Genomic DNA, 27137 nt, shown 5'->3' with positions numbered 1-27137 from the left:
ATAACTTTTAGGGCGCCCCGTATTTTAAAATAGAATCAGTAACTAATTTCACGGAGGCTCGTTTTAAGGGAACAATTTCGGTCCACTTACTAAAATGATCAAGCATAACAAGGAGATACCGACTTTTATTTAACTGACTTTTTGGGAAAGGGCCCAATAAATCGATGCCAATTATTCCATTTGGAAATTCCGATTTAATGCTATTTAGAAACCCGGCCGGGCGTAAATTAATATAATTAACTGCTTGACATGTTGGGCAGGACTGAACATACGGCCTTGTTAACTTTTGCAGCTCAGGAAAATAAACTGCTTCGCGTACGCGTTGGATGGTTTTTCGAATACCAGCATGAGAAGCTAAAGGGGAGTCGTGTAACTCCTGCAGTATATTTAATCTAAGACTAGCTGGGTCTAGTCTTAGATTAACAGGTCGAAATTCGTTGTTGGAATTCGTAGTTTTTGTATAAAATAATAGACCATCTATTAGTTCGTAATGGGCCGCCCTATTTCTTATCGCCACCATATCTCGGTGGCTAAAATTTTCAGGATCCTTTAAATAATCATAAATATTTTTAAATTCAGGATCCTTACCCATTTCGGTTATTACAGTTTCTCGGGAATGTATCGTACATGCTGTGAGCATTGCCACCTTTACAGTATTCTTCTTCATCTACTTTTGTTCTGGATAGGGCATCTGCTACGATATTTTCCTTTCCGGGGGTGTGCTTGATTACCAGATTATACTCTTGTAACTTGAGTGCCCATCTTATTAACCTTGGGGATAAGTTTTTCCCTGAGTACAATCTAGTTACCGCCGCATGATCAGAATACACTGTTATTGGCGCCCTTCCAAAATAGACTCGGAACTTTTGCACTGCTAACAGAACTGCAAGTGCCTCTCTCTCAGTCGCGGAATAATTTCTTTGTGTTTGATTTAAAGTTCTACTAAAAAAATGCCACGAGCTGCTGATTTTGCGAAAGTACCGCTCCTACCGCATAATCCAAAGCATCCGCTGAAATTTCTAAATTCTCATCGTTTTGAGGAAATTTCAAAACAGGGGCTTGCGTTAATGCTTGCTTTAATTTTTCGAAAGCACTATTGGCTTCGGCGGTCCACGAGAATCTTGCCTTTTTCCTTTTTAATTTTAACAATGGTTCAGCAATAGCTGCAAAATCGTTTATAAAGGATCTATAATATGAACAAAGTACTAGAAAAGAAGAGAGCTTCTTCGCCGTATTTGGCGGCGGATACTTTTGCACAGCGATTATTTTTGATTCATCCGTCTCGATTCCTTTCTGAGATATTTTGTAACCTAAGTATTTTAATTCAGGGGCTGCAAATTTGCACTTTTCGACATTAACTTTTAGACCGGCCTCATTTAATAATGAAAACACCTGTCTTAGATCCTGTACATGTTGGTCCAGATTATCACTAGTAATAATGATATCGTCTAAATAGATAAATGTGGTCTTTCCTAGAACAGGCCTTAGCACAATGTCCATACATCGCTGAAATGTTGCCGGTGCCCCTGAAAGGCCAAACGGTATACGCAAGAATGCATAAGTGACAGACTTGGTTATAAAAGCAGTCTTAGGCACATCTTCTGGTTTAATCCCTATTTGAAAATAACCAGTCGTTAAGTCTAACGTAGTCATATATTTGGTAGGAGTTATGTTCCTTAGAATTTCTTCAATAATAGGTAACGGATATACCGGATATTTAGTCATTGAGTTTAATTTACGATAGTCAATTGCAAAACGCCACCTTTTCGGATGTGTTACCGGATAGTCATTATTTTTCTTACATAACACAACATAACTACTTGAGATGGGCGTTATGATCTTTTTACGTAACATATCTCGAATGTGCCACTCTATAATTTTTTCTTTATTCTTATCATACCGATATGGTTTGTGGCGAACTGGCAGTGAATCTCCGGTGTCGATACTATGGTTAGTAACTTGAGTAAATCCGGGAATATTACTAAATAACGAAGCAAATTCACTTACCACTTGGCGAATATTTTGTTGCTTTCCCGTAGGCAGGTGGTTGAGATTTAACGTCGGTGGTTCTCTTTTTTCTTCTCGAACTAATTTCATCGTCAGCTTAAGGGACGCTTCGTTAAAATCCAGCGTTGCTTCTGCCTCTGAAAGAAAAATCTATCCCTAAAATGACATGTGCTTGTAAATTTTTTACGATAAAAAACATGATCTTTACTTTCTCGTCCTTGATAGGAATATATAATGGTATTTTACCTATGCATTTGCATCTTTCTCCCTGCGCATTTAACACTGTCGTATTATCCGAATTATATATGCGGTATTTACGGAAATACTTCCTAAAAAAATCTTCTGCCACACAGGAACACTGCGCGCCTGTATCCAGGAGTGCGGTGGCTGGGATGTTGTTCACCAGAACTTCAGTCTTTGGAAGAGTCAAATTTTTCACAATAACTGTATTTAACTTGAAGGAAGAGGGGTTTTCTTGGCCTTCGGATTTCCGCACCCTCCCGTCAGCAGAAATCCGTTTTAGTTTAAATTTTCTTTCTTCCTTTCCATGCCTTCCTTCTTTTTCCGCTGGCCTTCAGACTTTTTTTCTGGCTTACTATTGAACTGTCGACGTTCGCCGGTTGTTTTTGGTTACTCAAGTTCCTTGCCCACTGATTCGATTTGCTTCCGTAGCCGTGTTCTTGCCTTTGCTGTGGTCTTGGCGCACCAAATTGGCTTCGTTGCTCATACTGCGTCTTCTTTGAATGTCCGCCGTTCTTTTACTTTCAAACTGGATTGCTAGCTCAAATAACTTTTCCAGTGTAGTCGGATTCCTTAATTCAATAAAGTCTTGTACTTGGGGAAAATCACTTGGATTATCTCAGGATCCGGACGGCTTCCATACAAGAGTTTAAAGACGTGAATTTTTCTTAAAATAAAGGTGGAAAGATTTTCGATTCGCTGCTGGTATATGTTGAAGAGTTCCGCTTTAACTTTGAACGATTTCTTACGGCAGGAAAGGCTTTTACTAAGGCAGTCTTGAAATTTTCGTAAGTATAGGTGGGACTTCCCGCTTGACTCAAGAGGTTTCTGCCTATACATTTGTACCAATTAAGCGCTTGGCCCCTCAAAGCGCTGGTAGCTAAGGTGACTTTCTGGAACTCATGGACTGGATACAGCATGAAGTGGTCATCCAATTTTTCAAAAAAACTGGTTACCGGTGAGTTTCCATTGAATGTTGCTTCTGGTTTCATCGATGCGCGCGCATGGTCTGGACGATGTAACCAAATCCTTCCAGGGCGGCATCTGGCATTTCTGGATTCTGATCCCCTTCTGCAGGCACCACAGGTTCTTCTTGAAACTCGACCATGCTTATTCTTCTTCGTCGGGCGCCACTATCAGGACTTGTATTCCTCTTTACTTGCTTTGGAAACATGAACTGTCCTGACTCGGAACAGGGAGCTTACTCAAGCTATGTTCAATAAATTGTGAAGTAGGCAATACACACAGGAACGGTATACAAAACCCTTTTATTTTTCTATCTTTACAGCGATTTCCGGAACTTCGGAATACAGAGACCAACCACTTGTGGTCTGAACGTAAGAATATAAAATTACTAACTAAAAACTCTAACTAAAACTAACTTTGGATTAATATACAAGTGCCTAACTTCAAGATTGGCCGTAATTTAACAAAATCCGTATGTAGTACAGAGAGCTGCTAAAACTACGATACGTTTAAAATTATTGTTACGAATTTGGTATTTAAAAAGCTAATGTTAGTTCAATTATAAATTAAATGGTTTTATTTCTCGCGCAGTGCAGCGCGTGACGAATATTAAAAGAAAGCTAAGCCGGAAAAATTAAAAATACAAGAGCGCGTGCGTTAAATAAATAAATATCTCTTTTTGATTTCGAGAAAGTGCTGGAAAATTCTAGCGCGTGATTTTAAAATCTTATAAAAGGAGGAAAACATCTCAGTTTGGAGTAGTTGCTTAGTTTGTTGTTGTTTAGAAAACTGCTCTTGTTGATTGTAGCGAATTCGCGGATTAGCGTTCTTTAGCTGTTTTGAATGACGTTCTATTGGACATTTGAGTAGTTAAAAGATAACTACTGTGAGATATTGTAATACTGCATGATAATTTGAGAAAATTTAAGCATTTTTGTAGTGATAATAATAAATTTTTGTTCATTTTTCATCGGACTTGTGCATTCATTTCATAACGAACCCGTACGCACGCAACATTATCAAGAGAATGAAACCTCTGGCCTTGAAGGCAACCAGCAACCGAGTAAAACTACTATGGCAAGCGGCCTGCTTCTAATAACTCCTTCCTCTCTCTTGCTTGGCAAAAAGCCACAACTTAAGTACTTGGCGTTAGCAAGACAAATTTGCATAAATAAGTTAAAGCTTTTAATTCTGGCCGGAAGTAGAAAATAAGAAGTGATAGTAAAGATTTAAAATAAAATAAACGTTAGTAAAACTTAAGATCCTTACATACTTCCCGCCAGAGTTAATTAGTTTGAAACTGAGGTCTAAAACGACCTTGTTGAAAACTTTTAGCTCTAGAATCTAACGCGAGGCCAATCTTTTACAAACATTTCTCACTAGAAACTAGAAATTAAAAAAAGTCGTTTTTACATTATCAACTCCATGGACAAGATTTTTCATCTGTACTGCATCTATAAACAAGAGTTTCTTAGTTGAAATCTGGTTCCTTCCAGAGATCTGGAAGGAAAACTAGTTTAATGAAATGTTACACAATCAAATGGCAAGTAACATGAATATTTATATTTCTCCTTTTAAAATTCTTATTTCATTCATGACGTTATTTAATTATCTCCCCGTGCTCTCTGACATGTGTTATAAAGAAAAACACCAGACACGAGCGTGTCTATGTTCAACACTACCGCCTGCAATCAAAACACTAACGTGTTAAAATTCAACATAACAAGACCTCAGAACACACCTTATATTCATCTCTAAACCCTGAGGTACTATTCTGAAAAGTGGCTAACTCTGAAGTGTAGCGTCAGAGAGCCTAACTACATTCATTCAACCTTTAACACACATTCACAATAATTTGCTCTTTTTACAGTCACACCAATAAGTTAATTTTTTTTTTTTTTTGCATTACTCTAATAATTTCACTTTTAACATATCACAGTATTTCTTAACTTTTAAGATAACAGTTCACATTGTATATAAGAACATATTAACGTGCCTTTAATTTTACGCATTTTAAAACATACATTAGTAGTACATTGTTAACTTCTATTCTTTTCCAAGCAAGTGCCAATTCTTCTACATTGAAATACTACATTTCAAAAGTCTTTCAGACTAAAACTTCTTTCTTGCCAGAATCTTTTAAATAAAATTTTATATAATAATTTTTACAATTTTCTTAAGGTACCTTTCTCAAAGATTATCAATGCTTTTACAATATTCAAGTATTTACACATTCCTATTATACATTAATTTTAGTTTTACTCGCGAGTAATTGAAAAACAATACCAAAATAGGTAACAACTCATTTCTCGCCTTTTTGGCGATAAAGGTAGGTCTCACATGAGGTAAAACTTCTTGAATTCTGCCACTTGCAGTAAGAATGAAAAATTAACTTAAGGTTTCAAAGTAACATAAAGTTTTACTTATCTTTGTGATATTCAGACATTCTTTTTTCTGCCCAGTCCTGGAAAGTAGCGAAGACTACCGTTTGGTTTATCTTCCTTCTTGTGCGGGTTCGCCCTTCGGTTCCTTCCTCCATGAGCTTTCTTTTCCTTCCAGTTCGGTCACCCTTGAAGACCTACTTTTTAGCCTCTGCCTGTGGTCTTGGCCGTTTGATGGCAGCTGGTCTTGGCGGAACCGGGACAACTCTCTCTCAGGATTACTCTCTCTCTTCCTGCTTGGATCTCGTTGCTGGCTGTTCAAATTTTTCTTGCTTCTTTGCATCTGCAGCTGGTCTTCCTTCATCAATTCGTCGACATTTGCTGCGTAGACTCCTATCCGATGGGTAGATCTTCCGTTTTGGAGCCGGGTTATAGTTGCTGTCATTTCTCCTGGCTCTCTTTGCATTAGTCGTACTTCTCCCTTCTGGGGGTGGTCGTGCCCTCTTTTTTCTGGTCGATGGAAGGGCTTCTTTTTCTTGTAACCTTCAGTTTTCCAAGGGGGGAACTTTCTTTTCAATTGCTCCTATCTACTCATGGCTTGCCCTTGTGATTGTCGTTGTTCCACTTCTGGAGCTTGTGCCTGCGGTGCCGGATCCTGCAAAAGATCTTGAAATATTCGCATTTTATTACGATTATAAAATGGTTTTGTCTGGTCAACGTTTGCGGTGCAGGTTTCACCATTCCTGTCTTGTAACACCACTACAGCCTGAGTTAATTTTTTTATGACATATGGTCCTTCAAATCGTGGATAAAATTTGGCGGTTTTATCTTCTGGTGCTGAAGAAAGTGAATGCTTAATTTTTAACACTTCATCCCCTACTTTATAAGTTACTCCCCGTCGTTTCATATCATAATAAAGCTTCTGTTTTCTCTGTGTTACTTCAGTGTTCTTTTTTGCTTCTTTAATTAATTTTTCTATATCGCCCATTTTAAATTCTGGGGCTCTTTGTTGAACATAAAATAATTTATCTAACGGCGTTATAATCGTTTTGCCTAAAAATAACTCAGCAGGAGTTTTGCCCGTCGTATCATGTTTTGCGGTCCTGAGGGCGAAAGCTAATTCATTGACATAGTTATCCCAGCTTTTATGAAAATTTTTAACCTAACTACGGATAATTTTCACTATATTTCTATTGACCCGTTCCGCTATATTTTTGATTGCGGCCGATACGGGACCATTTTTAAACGACGTATGCCCAGTTTTTGACACGTCTTCAAATATATTATTTACAAATTGAGGACCATTATCCGATATAACTTTTAGGGCGCCCCGTATTTTAAAATATATTTATTTAAAATAGAATCAGTAACTAATTTCACGGAGGCTCGTTTTAAGGGAACAATTTCGGTCCACTTACTAAAATGATCAAGCATAACAAGGAGATACCGACTTTTATTTAACTGACTTTTTGGGAAAGGGCCCAATAAATCGATGCCAATTATTCCATTTGGAAATTCCGATTTAATGCTATTTAGAAACCCGGCCGGGCGTAAATTAATATAATTAACTGCTTGACATGTTGGGCAGGACTGAACATACGGCCTTGTTAACTTTTGCAGCTCAGGAAAATAAACTGCTTCGCGTACGCGTTGGATGGTTTTTCGAATACCAGCATGAGAAGCTAAAGGGGAGTCGTGTAACTCCTGCAGTATATTTAATCTAAGACTAGCTGGGATAACAGGTCGAAATTCGTTGTTGGAATTCGTAGTTTTTGTATAAAATAATAGACCATCTATTAGTTCGTAATGGGCCGCCCTATTTCTTATCGCCACCATATCTCGGTGGCTAAAATTTTCAGGATCCTTTAAATAATCATAAATATTTTTAAATTCAGGATCCTTACCCATTTCGGTTATTACAGTTTCTCGGGAATGTATCGTACATGCTGTGAGCATTGCCACCTTTACAGTATTCTTCTTCATCTACTTTTGTTCTGGATAGGGCATCTGCTACGATATTTTCCTTTCCGGGGGTGTGCTTGATTACCAGATTATACTCTTGTAACTTGAGTGCCCATCTTATTAACCTTGGGGATAAGTTTTTCCCTGAGTACAATCTAGTTACCGCCGCATGATCAGAATACACTGTTATTGGCGCCCTTCCAAAATAGACTCGGAACTTTTGCACTGCTAACAGAACTGCAAGTGCCTCTCTCTCAGTCGCGGAATAATTTCTTTGTGTTTGATTTAAAGTTCTACTAAAAAAATGCCACGAGCTGCTGATTTTGCGAAAGTACCGCTCCTACCGCATAATCCAAAGCATCCGCTGAAATTTCTAAATTCTCATCGTTTTGAGGAAATTTCAAAACAGGGGCTTGCGTTAATGCTTGCTTTAATTTTTCGAAAGCACTATTGGCTTCGGCGGTCCACGAGAATCTTGCCTTTTTCCTTTTTAATTTTAACAATGGTTCAGCAATAGCTGCAAAATCTTTTATAAAGGATCTATAATATGAACAAAGTACTAGAAAAGAAGAGAGCTTCTTCGCCGTATTTGGCGGCGGATACTTTTGCACAGCGATTATTTTTGATTCATCCGTCTCGATTCCTTTCTGAGATATTTTGTAACCTAAGTATTTTAATTCAGGGGCTGCAAATTTGCACTTTTCGACATTAACTTTTAGACCGGCCTCATTTAATAATGAAAACACCTGTCTTAGATCCTGTACATGTTGGTCCAGATTATCACTAGTAATAATGATATCGTCTAAATAGATAAATGTGGTCTTTCCTAGAACAGGCCTTAGCACAATGTCCATACATCGCTGAAATGTTGCCGGTGCCCCTGAAAGGCCAAACGGTATACGCAAGAATGCATAAGTGACAGACTTGGTTATAAAAGCAGTCTTAGGCACATCTTCTGGTTTAATCCCTATTTGAAAATAACCAGTCGTTAAGTCTAACGTAGTCATATATTTGGTAGGAGTTATGTTCCTTAGAATTTCTTCAATAATAGGTAACGGATATACCGGATATTTAGTCATTGAGTTTAATTTACGATAGTCAATTGCAAAACGCCACCTTTTCGGATGTGTTACCGGATAGTCATTATTTTTCTTACATAACACAACATAACTACTTGAGATGGGCGTTATGATCTTTTTACGTAACATATCTCGAATGTGCCACTCTATAATTTTTTCTTTATTCTTATCATACCGATATGGTTTGTGGCGAACTGGCAGTGAATCTCCGGTGTCGATACTATGGTTAGTAACTTGAGTAAATCCGGGAATATTACTAAATAACGAAGCAAATTCACTTACCACTTGGCGAATATTTTGTTGCTTTCCCGTAGGCAGGTGGTTGAGATTTAACGTCGGTGGTTCTCTTTTTTCTTCTCGAACTAATTTCATCGTCAGCTTAAGGGACGCTTCGTTAAAATCCAGCGTTGCTTCTGCCTCTGAAAGAAAAATCTATCCCTAAAATGACATGTGCTTGTAAATTTTTTACGATAAAAAACATGATCTTTACTTTCTCGTCCTTGATAGGAATATATAATGGTATTTTACCTATGCATTTGCATCTTTCTCCCTGCGCATTTAACACTGTCGTATTATCCGAATTATATATGCGGTATTTACGGAAATACTTCCTAAAAAAATCTTCTGCCACACAGGAACACTGCGCGCCTGTATCCAGGAGTGCGGTGGCTGGGATGTTGTTCACCAGAACTTCAGTCTTTGGAAGAGTCAAATTTTTCACAATAACTGTATTTAACTTGAAGGAAGAGGGGTTTTCTTGGCCTTCGGATTTCCGCACCCTCCCGTCAGCAGAAATCCGTTTTAGTTTAAATTTTCTTTCTTCCTTTCCATGCCTTCCTTCTTTTTCCGCTGGCCTTCAGACTTTTTTTCTGGCTTACTATTGAACTGTCGACGTTCGCCGGTTGTTTTTGGTTACTCAAGTTCCTTGCCCACTGATTCGATTTGCTTCCGTAGCCGTGTTCTTGCCTTTGCTGTGGTCTTGGCGCACCAAATTGGCTTCGTTGCTCATACTGCGTCTTCTTTGAATGTCCGCCGTTCTTTTACTTTCAAACTGGATTGCTAGCTCAAATAACTTTTCCAGTGTAGTCGGATTCCTTAATTCAATAAAGTCTTGTACTTGGGGAAAATCACTTGGATTATCTCAGGATCCGGACGGCTTCCATACAAGAGTTTAAAGACGTGAATTTTTCTTAAAATAAAGGTGGAAAGATTTTCGATTCGCTGCTGGTATATGTTGAAGAGTTCCGCTTTAACTTTGAACGATTTCTTACGGCAGGAAAGGCTTTTACTAAGGCAGTCTTGAAATTTTCGTAAGTATAGGTGGGACTTCCCGCTTGACTCAAGAGGTTTCTGCCTATACATTTGTACCAATTAAGCGCTTGGCCCCTCAAAGCGCTGGTAGCTAAGGTGACTTTCTGGAACTCATGGACTGGATACAGCATGAAGTGGTCATCCAATTTTTCAAAAAAACTGGTTACCGGTGAGTTTCCATTGAATGTTGCTTCTGGTTTCATCGATGCGCGCGCATGGTCTGGACGATGTAACCAAATCCTTCCAGGGCGGCATCTGGCATTTCTGGATTCTGATCCCCTTCTGCAGGCACCACAGGTTCTTCTTGAAACTCGACCATGCTTATTCTTCTTCGTCGGGCGCCACTATCAGGACTTGTATTCCTCTTTACTTGCTTTGGAAACATGAACTGTCCTGACTCGGAACAGGGAGCTTACTCAAGCTATGTTCAATAAATTGTGAAGTAGGCAATACACACAGGAACGGTATACAAAACCCTTTTATTTTTCTATCTTTACAGCGATTTCCGGAACTTCGGAATACAGAGACCAACCACTTGTGGTCTGAACGTAAGAATATAAAATTACTAACTAAAAACTCTAACTAAAACTAACTTTGGATTAATATACAAGTGCCTAACTTCAAGATTGGCCGTAATTTAACAAAATCCGTATGTAGTACAGAGAGCTGCTAAAACTACGATACGTTTAAAATTATTGTTACGAATTTGGTATTTAAAAAGCTAATGTTAGTTCAATTATAAATTAAATGGTTTTATTTCTCGCGCAGTGCAGCGCGTGACGAATATTAAAAGAAAGCTAAGCCGGAAAAATTAAAAATACAAGAGCGCGTGCGTTAAATAAATAAATATCTCTTTTTGATTTCGAGAAAGTGCTGGAAAATTCTAGCGCGTGATTTTAAAATCTTATAAAAGGAGGAAAACATCTCAGTTTGGAGTAGTTGCTTAGTTTGTTGTTGTTTAGAAAACTGCTCTTGTTGATTGTAGCGAATTCGCGGATTAGCGTTCTTTAGCTGTTTTGAATGACGTTCTATTGGACATTTGAGTAGTTAAAAGATAACTACTGTGAGATATTGTAATACTGCATGATAATTTGAGAAAATTTAAGCATTTTTGTAGTGATAATAATAAATTTTTGTTCATTTTTCATCGGACTTGTGCATTCATTTCATAACGAACCCGTACGCACGCAACATTATCAAGAGAATGAAACCTCTGGCCTTGAAGGCAACCAGCAACCGAGTAAAACTACTATGGCAAGCGGCCTGCTTCTAATAACTCCTTCCTCTCTCTTGCTTGGCAAAAAGCCACAACTTAAGTACTTGGCGTTAGCAAGACAAATTTGCATAAATAAGTTAAAGCTTTTAATTCTGGCCGGAAGTAGAAAATAAGAAGTGATAGTAAAGATTTAAAATAAAATAAACGTTAGTAAAACTTAAGATCCTTACATACTTCCCGCCAGAGTTAATTAGTTTGAAACTGAGGTCTAAAACGACCTTGTTGAAAACTTTTAGCTCTAGAATCTAACGCGAGGCCAATCTTTTACAAACATTTCTCACTAGAAACTAGAAATTAAAAAAAGTCGTTTTTACATTATCAACTCCATGGACAAGATTTTTCATCTGTACTGCATCTATAAACAAGAGTTTCTTAGTTGAAATCTGGTTCCTTCCAGAGATCTGGAAGGAAAACTAGTTTAATGAAATGTTACACAATCAAATGGCAAGTAACATGAATATTTATATTTCTCCTTTTAAAATTCTTATTTCATTCATGACGTTATTTAATTATCTCCCCGTGCTCTCTGACATGTGTTATAAAGAAAAACACCAGACACGAGCGTGTCTATGTTCAACACTACCGCCTGCAATCAAAACACTAACGTGTTAAAATTCAACATAACAAGACCTCAGAACACACCTTATATTCATCTCTAAACCCTGAGGTACTATTCTGAAAAGTGGCTAACTCTGAAGTGTAGCGTCAGAGAGCCTAACTACATTCATTCAACCTTTAACACACATTCACAATAATTTGCTCTTTTTACAGTCACACCAATAAGTTAATTTTTTTTTTTTTGCATTACTCTAATAATTTCACTTTTAACATATCACAGTATTTCTTAACTTTTAAGATAACAGTTCACATTGTATATAAGAACATATTAACGTGCCTTTAATTTTACGCATTTTAAAACATACATTAGTAGTACATTGTTAACTTCTATTCTTTTCCAAGCAAGTGCCAATTCTTCTACATTGAAATACTACATTTCAAAAGTCTTTCAGACTAAAACTTCTTTCTTGCCAGAATCTTTTAAATAAAATTTTATATAATAATTTTTACAATTTTCTTAAGGTACCTTTCTCAAAGATTATCAATGCTTTTACAATATTCAAGTATTTACACATTCCTATTATACATTAATTTTAGTTTTACTCGCGAGTAATTGAAAAACAATACCAAAATAGGTAACAACTCATTTCTCGCCTTTTTGGCGATAAAGGTAGGTCTCACATGAGGTAAAACTTCTTGAATTCTGCCACTTGCAGTAAGAATGAAAAATTAACTTAAGGTTTCAAAGTAACATAAAGTTTTACTTATCTTTGTGATATTCAGACATTCTTTTTTCTGCCCAGTCCTGGAAAGTAGCGAAGACTACCGTTTGGTTTATCTTCCTTCTTGTGCGGGTTCGCCCTTCGGTTCCTTCCTCCATGAGCTTTCTTTTCCTTCCAGTTCGGTCACCCTTGAAGACCTACTTTTTAGCCTCTGCCTGTGGTCTTGGCCGTTTGATGGCAGCTGGTCTTGGCGGAACCGGGACAACTCTCTCTCAGGATTACTCTCTCTCTTCCTGCTTGGATCTCGTTGCTGGCTGTTCAAATTTTTCTTGCTTCTTTGCATCTGCAGCTGGTCTTCCTTCATCAATTCGTCGACATTTGCTGCGTAGACTCCTATCCGATGGGTAGATCTTCCGTTTTGGAGCCGGGTTATAGTTGCTGTCATTTCTCCTGGCTCTCTTTGCATTAGTCGTACTTCTCCCTTCTGGGGGTGGTCGTGCCCTCTTTTTTCTGGTCGATGGAAGGGCTTCTTTTTCTTGTAACCTTCAGTTTTCCAAGGGGGGAACTTTCTTTTCAATTGCTCCTATCTACTCATGGCTTGCCCTTGTGATTGTCGTTGTTCCACTTCTGGAGCTTGTGCCTGCGGTGCCGGATCCTGCAAAAGATCTTGAAATATTCGCATTTTATTACGATTATAAAATGGTTTTGTCTGGTCAACGTTTGCGGTGCAGGTTTCACCATTCCTGTCTTGTAACACCACTACAGCCTGAGTTAATTTTTTTATGACATATGGTCCTTCAAATCGTGGATAAAATTTGGCGGTTTTATCTTCTGGTGCTGAAGAAAGTGAATGCTTAATTTTTAACACTTCATCCCCTACTTTATAAGTTACTCCCCGTCGTTTCATATCATAATAAAGCTTCTGTTTTCTCTGTGTTACTTCAGTGTTCTTTTTTGCTTCTTTAATTAATTTTTCTATATCGCCCATTTTAAATTCTGGGGCTCTTTGTTGAACATAAAATAATTTATCTAACGGCGTTATAATCGTTTTGCCTAAAAATAACTCAGCAGGAGTTTTGCCCGTCGTATCATGTTTTGCGGTCCTGAGGGCGAAAGCTAATTCATTGACATAGTTATCCCAGCTTTTATGAAAATTTTTAACCTAACTACGGATAATTTTCACTATATTTCTATTGACCCGTTCCGCTATATTTGATTGCGGCCGATACGGGACCATTTTTAAACGACGTATGCCCAGTTTTTGACACGTCTTCAAATATATTATTTACAAATTGAGGACCATTATCCGATATAACTTTTAGGGCGCCCCGTATTTTAAAATATATTTATTTAAAAAAGAATCAGTAACTAATTTCACGGAGGCTCGTTTTAAGGGAACAATTTCGGTCCACTTACTAAAATGATCAAGCATAACAAGGAGATACCGACTTTTATTTAACTGACTTTTTGGGAAAGGGCCCAATAAATCGATGCCAATTATTCCATTTGGAAATTCCGATTTAATGCTATTTAGAAACCCGGCCGGGCGTAAATTAATATAATTAACTGCTTGACATGTTGGGCAGGACTGAACATACGGCCTTGTTAACTTTTGCAGCTCAGGAAAATAAACTGCTTCGCGTACGCGTTGGATGGTTTTTCGAATACCAGCATGAGAAGCTAAAGGGGAGTCGTGTAACTCCTGCAGTATATTTAATCTAAGACTAGCTGGGATAACAGGTCGAAATTCGTTGTTGGAATTCGTAGTTTTTGTATAAAATAATAGACCATCTATTAGTTCGTAATGGGCCGCCCTATTTCTTATCGCCACCATATCTCGGTGGCTAAAATTTTCAGGATCCTTTAAATAATCATAAATATTTTTAAATTCAGGATCCTTACCCATTTCGGTTATTACAGTTTCTCGGGAATGTATCGTACATGCTGTGAGCATTGCCACCTTTACAGTATTCTTCTTCATCTACTTTTGTTCTGGATAGGGCATCTGCTACGATATTTTCCTTTCCGGGGGTGTGCTTGATTACCAGATTATACTCTTGTAACTTGAGTGCCCATCTTATTAACCTTGGGGATAAGTTTTTCCCTGAGTACAATCTAGTTACCGCCGCATGATCAGAATACACTGTTATTGGCGCCCTTCCAAAATAGACTCGGAACTTTTGCACTGCTAACAGAACTGCAAGTGCCTCTCTCTCAGTCGCGGAATAATTTCTTTGTGTTTGATTTAAAGTTCTACTAAAAAAATGCCACGAGCTGCTGATTTTGCGAAAGTACCGCTCCTACCGCATAATCCAAAGCATCCGCTGAAATTTCTAAATTCTCATCGTTTTGAGGAAATTTCAAAACAGGGGCTTGCGTTAATGCTTGCTTTAATTTTTCGAAAGCACTATTGGCTTCGGCGGTCCACGAGAATCTTGCCTTTTTCCTTTTTAATTTTAACAATGGTTCAGCAATAGCTGCAAAATCTTTTATAAAGGATCTATAATATGAACAAAGTACTAGAAAAGAAGAGAGCTTCTTCGCCGTATTTGGCGGCGGATACTTTTGCACAGCGATTATTTTTGATTCATCCGTCTCGATTCCTTTCTGAGATATTTTGTAACCTAAGTATTTTAATTCAGGGGCTGCAAATTTGCACTTTTCGACATTAACTTTTAGACCGGCCTCATTTAATAATGAAAACACCTGTCTTAGATCCTGTACATGTTGGTCCAGATTATCACTAGTAATAATGATATCGTCTAAATAGATAAATGTGGTCTTTCCTAGAACAGGCCTTAGCACAATGTCCATACATCGCTGAAATGTTGCCGGTGCCCCTGAAAGGCCAAACGGTATACGCAAGAATGCATAAGTGACAGACTTGGTTATAAAAGCAGTCTTAGGCACATCTTCTGGTTTAATCCCTATTTGAAAATAACCAGTCGTTAAGTCTAACGTAGTCATATATTTGGTAGGAGTTATGTTCCTTAGAATTTCTTCAATAATAGGTAACGGATATACCGGATATTTAGTCATTGAGTTTAATTTACGATAGTCAATTGCAAAACGCCACCTTTTCGGATGTGTTACCGGATAGTCATTATTTTTCTTACATAACACAACATAACTACTTGAGATGGGCGTTATGATCTTTTTACGTAACATATCTCGAATGTGCCACTCTATAATTTTTTCTTTATTCTTATCATACCGATATGGTTTGTGGCGAACTGGCAGTGAATCTCCGGTGTCGATACTATGGTTAGTAACTTGAGTAAATCCGGGAATATTACTAAATAACGAAGCAAATTCACTTACCACTTGGCGAATATTTTGTTGCTTTCCCGTAGGCAGGTGGTTGAGATTTAACGTCGGTGGTTCTCTTTTTTCTTCTCGAACTAATTTCATCGTCAGCTTAAGGGACGCTTCGTTAAAATCCAGCGTTGCTTCTGCCTCTGAAAGAAAAATCTATCCCTAAAATGACATGTGCTTGTAAATTTTTTACGATAAAAAACATGATCTTTACTTTCTCGTCCTTGATAGGAATATATAATGGTATTTTACCTATGCATTTGCATCTTTCTCCCTGCGCATTTAACACTGTCGTATTATCCGAATTATATATGCGGTATTTACGGAAATACTTCCTAAAAAAATCTTCTGCCACACAGGAACACTGCGCGCCTGTATCCAGGAGTGCGGTGGCTGGGATGTTGTTCACCAGAACTTCAGTCTTTGGAAGAGTCAAATTTTTCACAATAACTGTATTTAACTTGAAGGAAGAGGGGTTTTCTTGGCCTTCGGATTTCCGCACCCTCCCGTCAGCAGAAATCCGTTTTAGTTTAAATTTTCTTTCTTCCTTTCCATGCCTTCCTTCTTTTTCCGCTGGCCTTCAGACTTTTTTTCTGGCTTACTATTGAACTGTCGACGTTCGCCGGTTGTTTTTGGTTACTCAAGTTCCTTGCCCACTGATTCGATTTGCTTCCGTAGCCGTGTTCTTGCCTTTGCTGTGGTCTTGGCGCACCAAATTGGCTTCGTTGCTCATACTGCGTCTTCTTTGAATGTCCGCCGTTCTTTTACTTTCAAACTGGATTGCTAGCTCAAATAACTTTTCCAGTGTAGTCGGATTCCTTAATTCAATAAAGTCTTGTACTTGGGGAAAATCACTTGGATTATCTCAGGATCCGGACGGCTTCCATACAAGAGTTTAAAGACGTGAATTTTTCTTAAAATAAAGGTGGAAAGATTTTCGATTCGCTGCTGGTATATGTTGAAGAGTTCCGCTTTAACTTTGAACGATTTCTTACGGCAGGAAAGGCTTTTACTAAGGCAGTCTTGAAATTTTCGTAAGTATAGGTGGGACTTCCCGCTTGACTCAAGAGGTTTCTGCCTATACATTTGTACCAATTAAGCGCTTGGCCCCTCAAAGCGCTGGTAGCTAAGGTGACTTTCTGGAACTCATGGACTGGATACAGCATGAAGTGGTCATCCAATTTTTCAAAAAAACTGGTTACCGGTGAGTTTCCATTGAATGTTGCTTCTGGTTTCATCGATGCGCGCGCATGGTCTGGACGATGTAACCAAATCCTTCCAGGGCGGCATCTGGCATTTCTGGATTCTGATCCCCTTCTGCAGGCACCACAGGTTCTTCTTGAAACTCGACCATGCTTATTCTTCTTCGTCGGGCGCCACTATCAGGACTTGTATTCCTCTTTACTTGCTTTGGAAACATGAACTGTCCTGACTCGGAACAGGGAGCTTACTCAAGCTATGTTCAATAAATTGTGAAGTAGGCAATACACACAGGAACGGTATACAAAACCCTTTTATTTTTCTATCTTTACAGCGATTTCCGGAACTTCGGAATACAGAGACCAACCACTTGTGGTCTGAACGTAAGAATATAAAATTACTAACTAAAAACTCTAACTAAAACTAACTTTGGATTAATATACAAGTGCCTAACTTCAAGATTGGCCGTAATTTAACAAAATCCGTATGTAGTACAGAGAGCTGCTAAAACTACGATACGTTTAAAATTATTGTTACGAATTTGGTATTTAAAAAGCTAATGTTAGTTCAATTATAAATTAAATGGTTTTATTTCTCGCGCAGTGCAGCGCGTGACGAATATTAAAAGAAAGCTAAGCCGGAAAAATTAAAAATACAAGAGCGCGTGCGTTAAATAAATAAATATCTCTTTTTGATTTCGAGAAAGTGCTGGAAAATTCTAGCGCGTGATTTTAAAATCTTATAAAAGGAGGAAAACATCTCAGTTTGGAGTAGTTGCTTAGTTTGTTGTTGTTTAGAAAACTGCTCTTGTTGATTGTAGCGAATTCGCGGATTAGCGTTCTTTAGCTGTTTTGAATGACGTTCTATTGGACATTTGAGTAGTTAAAAGATAACTACTGTGAGATATTGTAATACTGCATGATAATTTGAGAAAATTTAAGCATTTTTGTAGTGATAATAATAAATTTTTGTTCATTTTTCATCGGACTTGTGCATTCATTTCATAACGAACCCGTACGCACGCAACATTATCAAGAGAATGAAACCTCTGGCCTTGAAGGCAACCAGCAACCGAGTAAAACTACTATGGCAAGCGGCCTGCTTCTAATAACTCCTTCCTCTCTCTTGCTTGGCAAAAAGCCACAACTTAAGTACTTGGCGTTAGCAAGACAAATTTGCATAAATAAGTTAAAGCTTTTAATTCTGGCCGGAAGTAGAAAATAAGAAGTGATAGTAAAGATTTAAAATAAAATAAACGTTAGTAAAACGTAAGATCCTTACAATATATAATTCGGAGTTTTAAATCGGAGTTTTATGAAATAATTGCATTTTATGTTAGTTGTCAAAGACTGTTTGACTCATTGCTCTAAGGATCAATGTAGTTGTTGATATTTGTTAATTAAACTGATTATCGACATAATGAGAAAATAATTAACAATTAGCTTTTCCAGAACTCTGTTAATCCTAAATTCTAAATAAACTCTTGCTCTGAGAAACTTTTTTAAAGATAGTTTTCTTAGCGTTTCAACTGTAGCATAAATATTTTTGAAGTAAAAATTAAAGCGTCTAAGTATCAAATTTTAAAAGAGGGAAAAAAAAAAGGATTATTGATAAACAGTGACTGAGCTTATGGAACAAAGTCTAGCTCCCTAGCTGCTCTTTTACTATTATATTTTCTTCGCTCGTGAAAACCAGTTAACTGTATTGCAAAGCTATAATAGTATTAAATGCCGTACTTAAAGTGTTCCCCCGATATCAAATTAAGAAGTTTCAGAGACTGAAGATAAGGATTTTGTAATTTTTATATTAGTTTTGTAGTGTTTATATATTGTTCATTGATAAAAGTTATGGCATCTGTTATAGTAGTTTTTAGTATAAAATCATCGTTTGATTTTCAGTTATGTATTAAAATTCAGTACTTTTATTTTACGAGGAATTTACATAAGTTTCTTATTTGCCTCTGAAATTTCATTCATAATTGGGTGCATTAATTTTAGATCTTACGTAACTTTCTAAATATAACGCTTATTTTCAGAGGTAAGGATTTTTTCTTAGTTTTTTCATTCTTTTTTTCCTTCTTAGTATCATTCAATCTGTTGATAAAAATTTGCCTACCTTTTCTCGAGAGCCCTGTATGCAGCTTTCCAGGTTGATTTCCAACAGGCAGAATGAATTGGAGTGGGGGTTTTCGTGGTTTTCATTAACGCTTTTTCGCCGATTGTCACGCGTACGTGCCAGAAAGAAACGTACTCATTTTCGGGCCGGCACCGTGGCGTGCTAGAGCTTTTTCTCGTTCACTCCCGGCCGTCACATATTTGTGCCAGTGTCTTGGAACGTTTTAAAAAGTATAACTTTTGCAACAAGATAGCATTGAATGTCCATAGATTTGAGATACATGTAGATTTGATCTTCTACTCGAAATAAGAGACACATTACTCACTCGGGAGGGAAGTATAATGTAAACAACAGAGGATCGTCTCCCCTGTAACTCGCCACGTGATACAAACATTCTCGCGTTTCTGATACTTCTCCGAATCCTTTTTAATTCCCCTCTACTTTGCAGGGTCTTTTAAGGTTTATGTATGGAGTTCTGTTACGCTTAATGTTGCTTTCGGATATATTTCGCGTTCTTCCCTTTTTATTTTGGAAAACGTTCACTCCAGTTTATTATGGGAAGAAAGCGTTATTTATCAGAGATAGATATACTCGTGTAGTAAATGAGCGAATTCATGGCATGGATTGGAGTGATGATTCATTTTCTAAAGTGATATTTTTAGTGATCCTGATAAAGGCATTTGTCAGAGACTGAGCTCTCTGAGTGTCTGCCTTCCATTTCCCTGAAAGATTTTGTTACTTCTTCTTGTAAAAAGTCTTTCTTGTACTTTTTAAAATTAATTTTGAAGTTTATTAATGCGTTTTTTCAACTAAAACTTCGGAATAATTTGAATAGCTCATCCGAAAATTATTTTAAAAGTAAGCAGTTTTTTTTAATATGTTTTCCTGTAAAGTAAAAAGACTATTAAATGCTAATTTTAACTATATTATAACTTAAATAATAATCTAAAATGTTAGCAAAAATTATGACATTAGGACTTAAACTATTTTGTAGTGATTAGTTAGTCTTAGGTATGTTTTGTGGAAGCATTCCTTTCGACTCTCCTCCGCCCCGAGGGAACGTCTGAAACAAAGGCGCGCCGTCTCGAAAGGTTTACGTATAACAATAATTGAGTGGAAAAGACGCCTGATGGCTGTTAGCTCGGCAGCCAGCCCTTTCGCCGGGGTCCGAACCCGAGATCGATCTACCAGTGCTCAGCAACTTTACTGCTCGGCCGTTATTGGGCCCCAATCTAGGTCCAAATTCCGGTGAATGGGCTAGCTCCATTTTTTTTTTTCCATGCGTATATAATATCAGTATGTCCCAGTTTTCCTAAAACTGACCTTCATGAAGGCATCGTTCCCTTTCCCAATAGCCCTGGAGAGCTCTTGATTAAATTAACCAACCTAACCTGTAACATGAAAGCATGCCGTTTTCTCGTAGAAAGTCTTTTAAGCAAAAGAACTTGGAACTTGGATATTTTGTCCTCATTCATTAATCAACCGACTAATCCATTTGGCACGTTGTGCTACAAAGTATTTAAATGAATGCAACTTAAATCATTGAGCTATTAGAAATTGCAACAAACAAATTAAAATGAACTTGGAATTTTCTTTTTTCCTCCTTTCTAAGTGAGTATTGCTTCTGCGTGCTCATAAGACACTAGGTTCTCGTCGTTTTTAATCTTCTTTAAGCATCAGGACTTAATGTAATTATCCGTAATGTATACAAAATGCTCGCAACGAGCCAACGAAATCAAATTATTTACTTTTGCTAATGGAAAAATAACGGTCTTTATTTCAAATTTATTTTTATTTGCTGCGAAATAACTTTGCCCCTTCGTTAAAAGTAGACTTTCACATTTTTGTTCATATAATTTAATTCATGCCCCCGTTTTCGACATTACATTAGTTTATTTCTACAGTAACCTCTATTCTGCTGATGCACTTATTAAGAAAAAAGGTTTACTGTGATGCTGATATGGTACATAATCCTTCCGTTCCTAATCCTTTGTCAGTGATGGTCTTTTATTATATATTACAAGTACCTTGAGCTGTGATTTTCTTATGTCATTCTCAGCATAAGCAAAAGACATCAGGAGTCTCCGGTTTTATTATAGGTGTATCAAGTCTTTAATATATACTTTACTCAAGCTCATAAATGAATTCGAAAATCATAAATGATTTTTTATTAATGATTTTCGAATTCATTTATGAGTTTGAATCATTCGAAAATCATAAATGATTTTTGAGATAAGCTGCAAAGAAAAGCTGGGATTTGTATTTGAATTATAAATGAATATGGGCTGGTTTGTGAATTAAATATGAATATTAGTTGGATTAGATTGTAATTATGCTTAATCTTAAACGTTTCACATTTTTTATCAGTTTTTCTGTTCGATTGCTTATTTGCCCATTTCCAGATTAGTGGTTTAATATGTGGTTTATTGAATTGCTGTTTTAAAATCTAAATGCCAGATAATGAATTGCATCCTGATAACTTCTCAAAGCTTTACTATTATTTAATGAAACTTTAATGATTTCTGTTTACACACCAATGTAAATTGTAAAAGTATTGAAAAACAGCTGTTTATCTAGTATTTGTGTTCTATTGATCTGGGCAAATTTAAAACCGTCATGTCGACTCGACCATGGACCTTATAAGAGGTAGACTAACCCAGTGGGCGGGGCGCGCGTCACCGACATGTCGGCAAGAAAGAGTAGGGACGATCTGGTTTACTTTAACACTGAAACCTATGGCGTTTGCATCAGATAACTCTTTTTAATTATTAAATGTGATACGTTGTATACTGATGAGATTATGCAAGCCACAGTTTTTTCCAAATAGAATTTAATATATCTCATTACACTTTTTACTGCATTTCTCGCATTTTTTTTCACGCGTAATTCTTGTACAAACATTTTTACTTTGGTAAAATGGTAAACTCTAAGCACAAAATTTATGAACTTCATTTTGCTTAAAAATAAAGTAAAATTAAATAATATTGGATGTAATTAAATAATACGGGATGCTTTGAAATAAATAAGGTAAAATTAAACAAGATCTGATATATTTTTTAAAAAAATTAATGAACATTTTCAGGCAGTGATTTTCAAAACTATAATAACATTACAAAACGATTATTTAGTTGATTATATGATCATTAAATTATTAACATTACAGTGGATTATTTATGATCATTAAATTATTAACATTAAAGTGGATTATTTATTTTAGTAATTTATAAAATTCAGAGCATAAAAGTTTCTGAGTGTAATGCAGGGAAAAAAAGATAAAATAAAATCTAGACGCACTCAGATTTTATATTACGCAAAAGGAACGTGTTTTTTTTTTTTTTTTTTTTTAATGTTTTGTGTGGTACCTAATGATCTTCGCCCGTAAACCGTCCAGATGCCCATGTTCTGGTGAGGACATCAAATTATTCAAAATTTGATGGCTCTAGATTCCGTCGTTTTTGTCACAGTGCGAGAAACATGTATGTATTCATGCAGATTCTTCATTATTTAATTTCTTTAAATATAATACAGGGCGGTAATATTTGGTAACAACTATTTGCAAGGAGACACGGACATTTATTTATAGTGAAACAGCGTAAAATGCCGTTTCGAGCTAATAAAGTAAATTAACAGTAAATAAAAAAATCTTACGCAGAACTAAAAATAAATTTAAAAAATAATCACTATAAAATAAAAGCAAAATTAATTATTACGGTTAAATACAATTTTAATATTAGAATTAAATGTGTAAACATTTTTAAAGAGTCAAAAGTGTTTATCACTATGATGTATTATGAAATATAATTGAAATAAAATTCCCTTATAGAAATTGTGCTATAATACTCATCTATAATTTTAAAAAAGCAGCACAATTTAGAATTTTAAACAAAACTTTCAAAAATTCGTTTTTAAATATTTTAATATTTTTTACTTATTTACACCAATAAAAGCATAAAAATTGCAAGAGAAAATTGCTTGTTTGAAACTTTCTATTAGTTCAGATTTAAAATATTATTTTCTAAAAGAAGTAGTTACAAATTTCCTTACAGCATAGGAAAAGCTAAAAAAATATCCAGCTCTGAAAGCATGTAATAGCTTTATAATTAGTTAGAACGTTAATTATGCTTGATAAATATGCTAAATTTTTAAAAATCAATCTCGATTTCAAAAATAAAAATATAGAGAAATTCTAATTTGCTAAATGAGACGCTACAACTAACTTTTTCTTGACAATTATACACGCTGCAATAGGAAACCAATGTTAAATTTCTGCAAGTCCTCCGGATGTGATCAAGGCGACAGCCGACAACGCCTCAGACGAGGGAGAAAACCCGTTTGGGTTAGTCTGTTTCTTATAAGGTCCATGGACTCGACGAATTGGTGTACGCACCAAAAAACTTATTACAGAAGTGAATTGTTTTGACATTAAGTACCATAGAGTTCGCATTTTCATCGATAGATGGCACTGTCCCATTTTTGCAGATTTAATGTCTTTAAAATTAGGTTAAATTGGCAATTTTAGATGGATTTTTGCGCTGTTAACAGTGTTGCAATATGTCCATAGATGTAAATAAATGAATGAAAATCTATTTTTAGTCTAAAGGTTCTTTGTCTCTGAGAGATTATTGTTTTCGTTTTGCGAATTTACGTCGAATCACTCTGGATGTCTGTTTCACTTTTCAAACTGTTGCCCCCAAATATTATCACCCTGTATTATATTTGAAAAAATTAAATAATGAATAATCTGCATAAATGTATGCATGTGTCTCGCATTGAGATAAAACAACGATACCTAGAGCTATCCAATTTTGAATGACGTAATCCTCCTGCGAATATGGGAACCTGGAAGCCCAAATTTAAAATTTGGAATTTGTTTTATTATCGATTTCATATTTTGTAAAACTTTGACGAATTTCTGATTAACAAACTCAACGATTTCAAAGCGAGCAATAGCAACGTTGTACAGGGAGAGAAAAATAAATAAATAAATAAAATAGAAAAAATAATTATCTCCAGCGCATGAGACTCTGGATCGGAAATTCTAAAGATATGCTCAATTTAAAATTATTTTGCGATATTGCTCTTAAGTGAATTTTATGGTTTAAGTGCGAAGAACATGATATTTAATAAATAGAGGTAACACACAAAATGTTAAAAAACTTCTCTTTAGGCGTTATTTCAAATCTGAAACCTTTTAGCAGATTTTTTTAAAAATATGTATCCAAATTTTTTAGGACTTAACGTAGGAATATAATCTAAAGGCATCTTTTCAAAAAGTGTGTTTGACGTACTGTCCATAAATTTAAGCAATTTGATAGGATTATACGTTTTTAATCCCCTTTCCTCGTTTTGGGAGGGGGATATACTTTTTATCTATTTAAATGATGGTTAAATGTTAAGATATACAATTTTTGTTGCTAACGATTTGGCAGTGTTTCATTAAGCTGAAGGTTTATGCCCCGAAATTTTTCAAGAAGGTATTGATATTATTAGTAGTCAGTAAAGATGTTCCAAAGAAATGGAGAAAATTTGATATGAACCTTATAAGTTGCTAGAATGATGGTTATTTGAATATGGCAAAGTATACGAGGGCTGTCTGGTTAAGAGGAGGAATGCCATCATGGAGGAACTTCTAAAGAAAAACTGATTCGTATTCGCATTACACATAAAGAACACCAACCATGCTGGCAGTCCGTTCACCTGGGGTCGAACTCCTAATATTCATCGATTTTAGCAACTCGGGCACAGGTAGGGCAATTACTAGAAGGAATTCTATTGCTTATGAAATAGTAAATACTATAAAAGATGTAATTTATCAATTTATTGCAAATGTGTAGAAGCATAGTTCAACTAATATCAAAGATATTTTTTAATCAATTATTGAAACAACATATATTTAACTTTTTTATTTATTTATGAAGGATCTGCAATGTTTAAAATTTCAAACAAAGCGAAAACTGTTCCTTTGTTGTTTATAAAAGAAATTGAAATAAAAATTAAAAAGAAAGGAAATCGGAAAATGATTAGATATTAATGTTGCACGAGAAGACTTGTTAAGGTTTTGTATTCTGTCGCTGAGCATTGCAGGTTACCCAATCTGTTCTTTGGCTGACTCCTGCTAACACAGTTTTTTGGTCTTTTTAGCTTTATTACTGAGCACCGTTTGTTTCGCACGTACGCGACATAAAATTCAAGAGTGAAATCACAAAACATATGAAAATAGCATATCTATAGAATTTCCGATAAGAGTTGTAGCGGTTGCCATACCTTTTTTTTTATATTCGTTGTATTATTTCTTTAAAACGCACCGCTCGAGCCGCCTAAAAGAGCTATAAAAAAAGAAAAAAAAAAAGTATATAATGATTTTAATAAATCCAGATAGTGTCATTTCTTAAATATAATACATCTCATGATTAGAATGCTTTTTTCTTATTAATCAATCAGGTTAAAAGGTAGAAAAAATATTTTTTGAACTACTTTTTTTTTTTTTTAATCACTTGGTTTCCTACTCAGTAACAGAAAAATTAAATATGAAAGTTAAGCACTTTACGCTTTACTGAAATGGCAACACGTTGGTGCGTGGAGATAATAAAGATTCTCTTTCAGCAGAGGCAACACATTGCTTTTAGAAAGCCGACTTTGTGGATTAAAACTGAAAGAGAAATATTATCTTACGCTCCATTTTAAATTTGGGTGAAATAGTGAATAGCAACTCTCAAATATTGAAAAATTGATTAAAAGTAGTGTAAATTTCGATATTTTTAATGTACATTTAATTTATAATTATTTAATATAAAAACATCTCTTTAATACGAAGTAAAAATTCCTCGTTTTCTTGTAATATAAGTACTATACGCAACATCTGTCATTTAATTTGTGTGAAACAGTATTACTCTCTATACCATTTTCTGTTACATTTAATAAGTTTTTATGTTATGGGCACTTTTTCCGCTTGGGGAAAAATATCCTCCGTAGAAGGAGAAATGTTTTTCTTTTATCGCGTTGAGGTCCTAAGGAAAACGATGTCTCACTATAAATACATTGCTGCCGCTGTGGGCCTTTCTCTTCCTGGCTTTATTACGTGTTGCCGATTTGTCAATATGTCTAGAAAGAAGAAAGATCTATCATTGTTGTCACTACAGCTGTATGTTTCTTTTCTCGCGATAAGATGAAGCATTGGCTCTCCATTCGTAGCTAACTTTTTGTTTTTTCTTTGTAGAAGTTCTTAAACGAACAAGAGCAGAGGAATGTACAGTTAAAGAAACTGTTAGCGGCTGTTGCGCATTTCAGGCAGAAAGGAGACTACAACAAGGAATTAGAAGCTAGAGGTAAGTGTTTTCCCCATTAGATTGTTATTTTCATGTCCTCGCTACTTCACCAGCCAAATGGTTTTTCTCAATAATTTGATCCGTCACCTCCGAAATGTTATGAGAAATCCGTAGATTGTTTTGGAAGATCATTTAGAAATTGCCCTCAAACTTTCTTGCAGATTTAGAGCTTATATTCTATTTTCATAGTGTTGTATATGTGGGTTGAAAGTTTAAACCCGCGAAAAGATAGTATGAAAAGTGAAAACCGAAAGTTTATGTATGGAAGTAGGAATTCCCATAAAATGGTTATGTGTCTAAAGGAAGGGGTACCTTCGCAGAGAACTTTCTAAGAGAAACAAAAGTGTATCCATGTTACACATGGGAAGGCCACGAAAACCGACTATGGAACTGCCGCCATCGCCTGGGATTGAACCCGGGTCACACTCTTAGCATTCAGCCTTCTTTAACTACTTGACCATTGCTGGATCGCGCAAAAATTAGTGCGGTTGACTGAAATGCTTCTTCTGCTATAAGACGATCATCTACGGTTACAGATGATTTTGGTCTTTTGTGGAGATATCTTGCTAGAGAACTGATGTAGTGGCTTTTATTTGTTCACAGAAATTTTGATCACTTTCATAAGCAGTTGTTTTAGGGAGGTGATCCACACGAAAGTATTCACAATATTTCCTGATTTA

The 27137-nt window shown here is 36.0% G+C and overlaps 1 protein-coding gene across 1 annotated transcript in view; it reads left to right on the top strand.

Annotated features, from left to right (window-relative positions):
• The window catches only part of Dys (Dystrophin), a 670989-nt gene that overhangs the window by 476524 nt on the left and 167328 nt on the right, over positions 1 to 27137 (top strand). Inside the window, exon 48 of the mRNA XM_085813682.1 lies at positions 26349 to 26457. Coding sequence (XP_085669808.1) covers positions 26349 to 26457 — 109 coding nt within the window. The remainder of the gene's footprint in view (positions 1 to 26348; positions 26458 to 27137) is intronic.

The sequence above is a fragment of the Stegodyphus dumicola genome, chromosome 3 (genome assembly GCF_044657685.1).
Source record: "Stegodyphus dumicola isolate Sdum_Otavi_A_Nest chromosome 3, ASM4465768v1".
Classification (NCBI taxonomy): domain Eukaryota; kingdom Metazoa; phylum Arthropoda; class Arachnida; order Araneae; family Eresidae; genus Stegodyphus; species Stegodyphus dumicola.
This window is presented reverse-complemented; position numbering and strand designations above follow the sequence as displayed.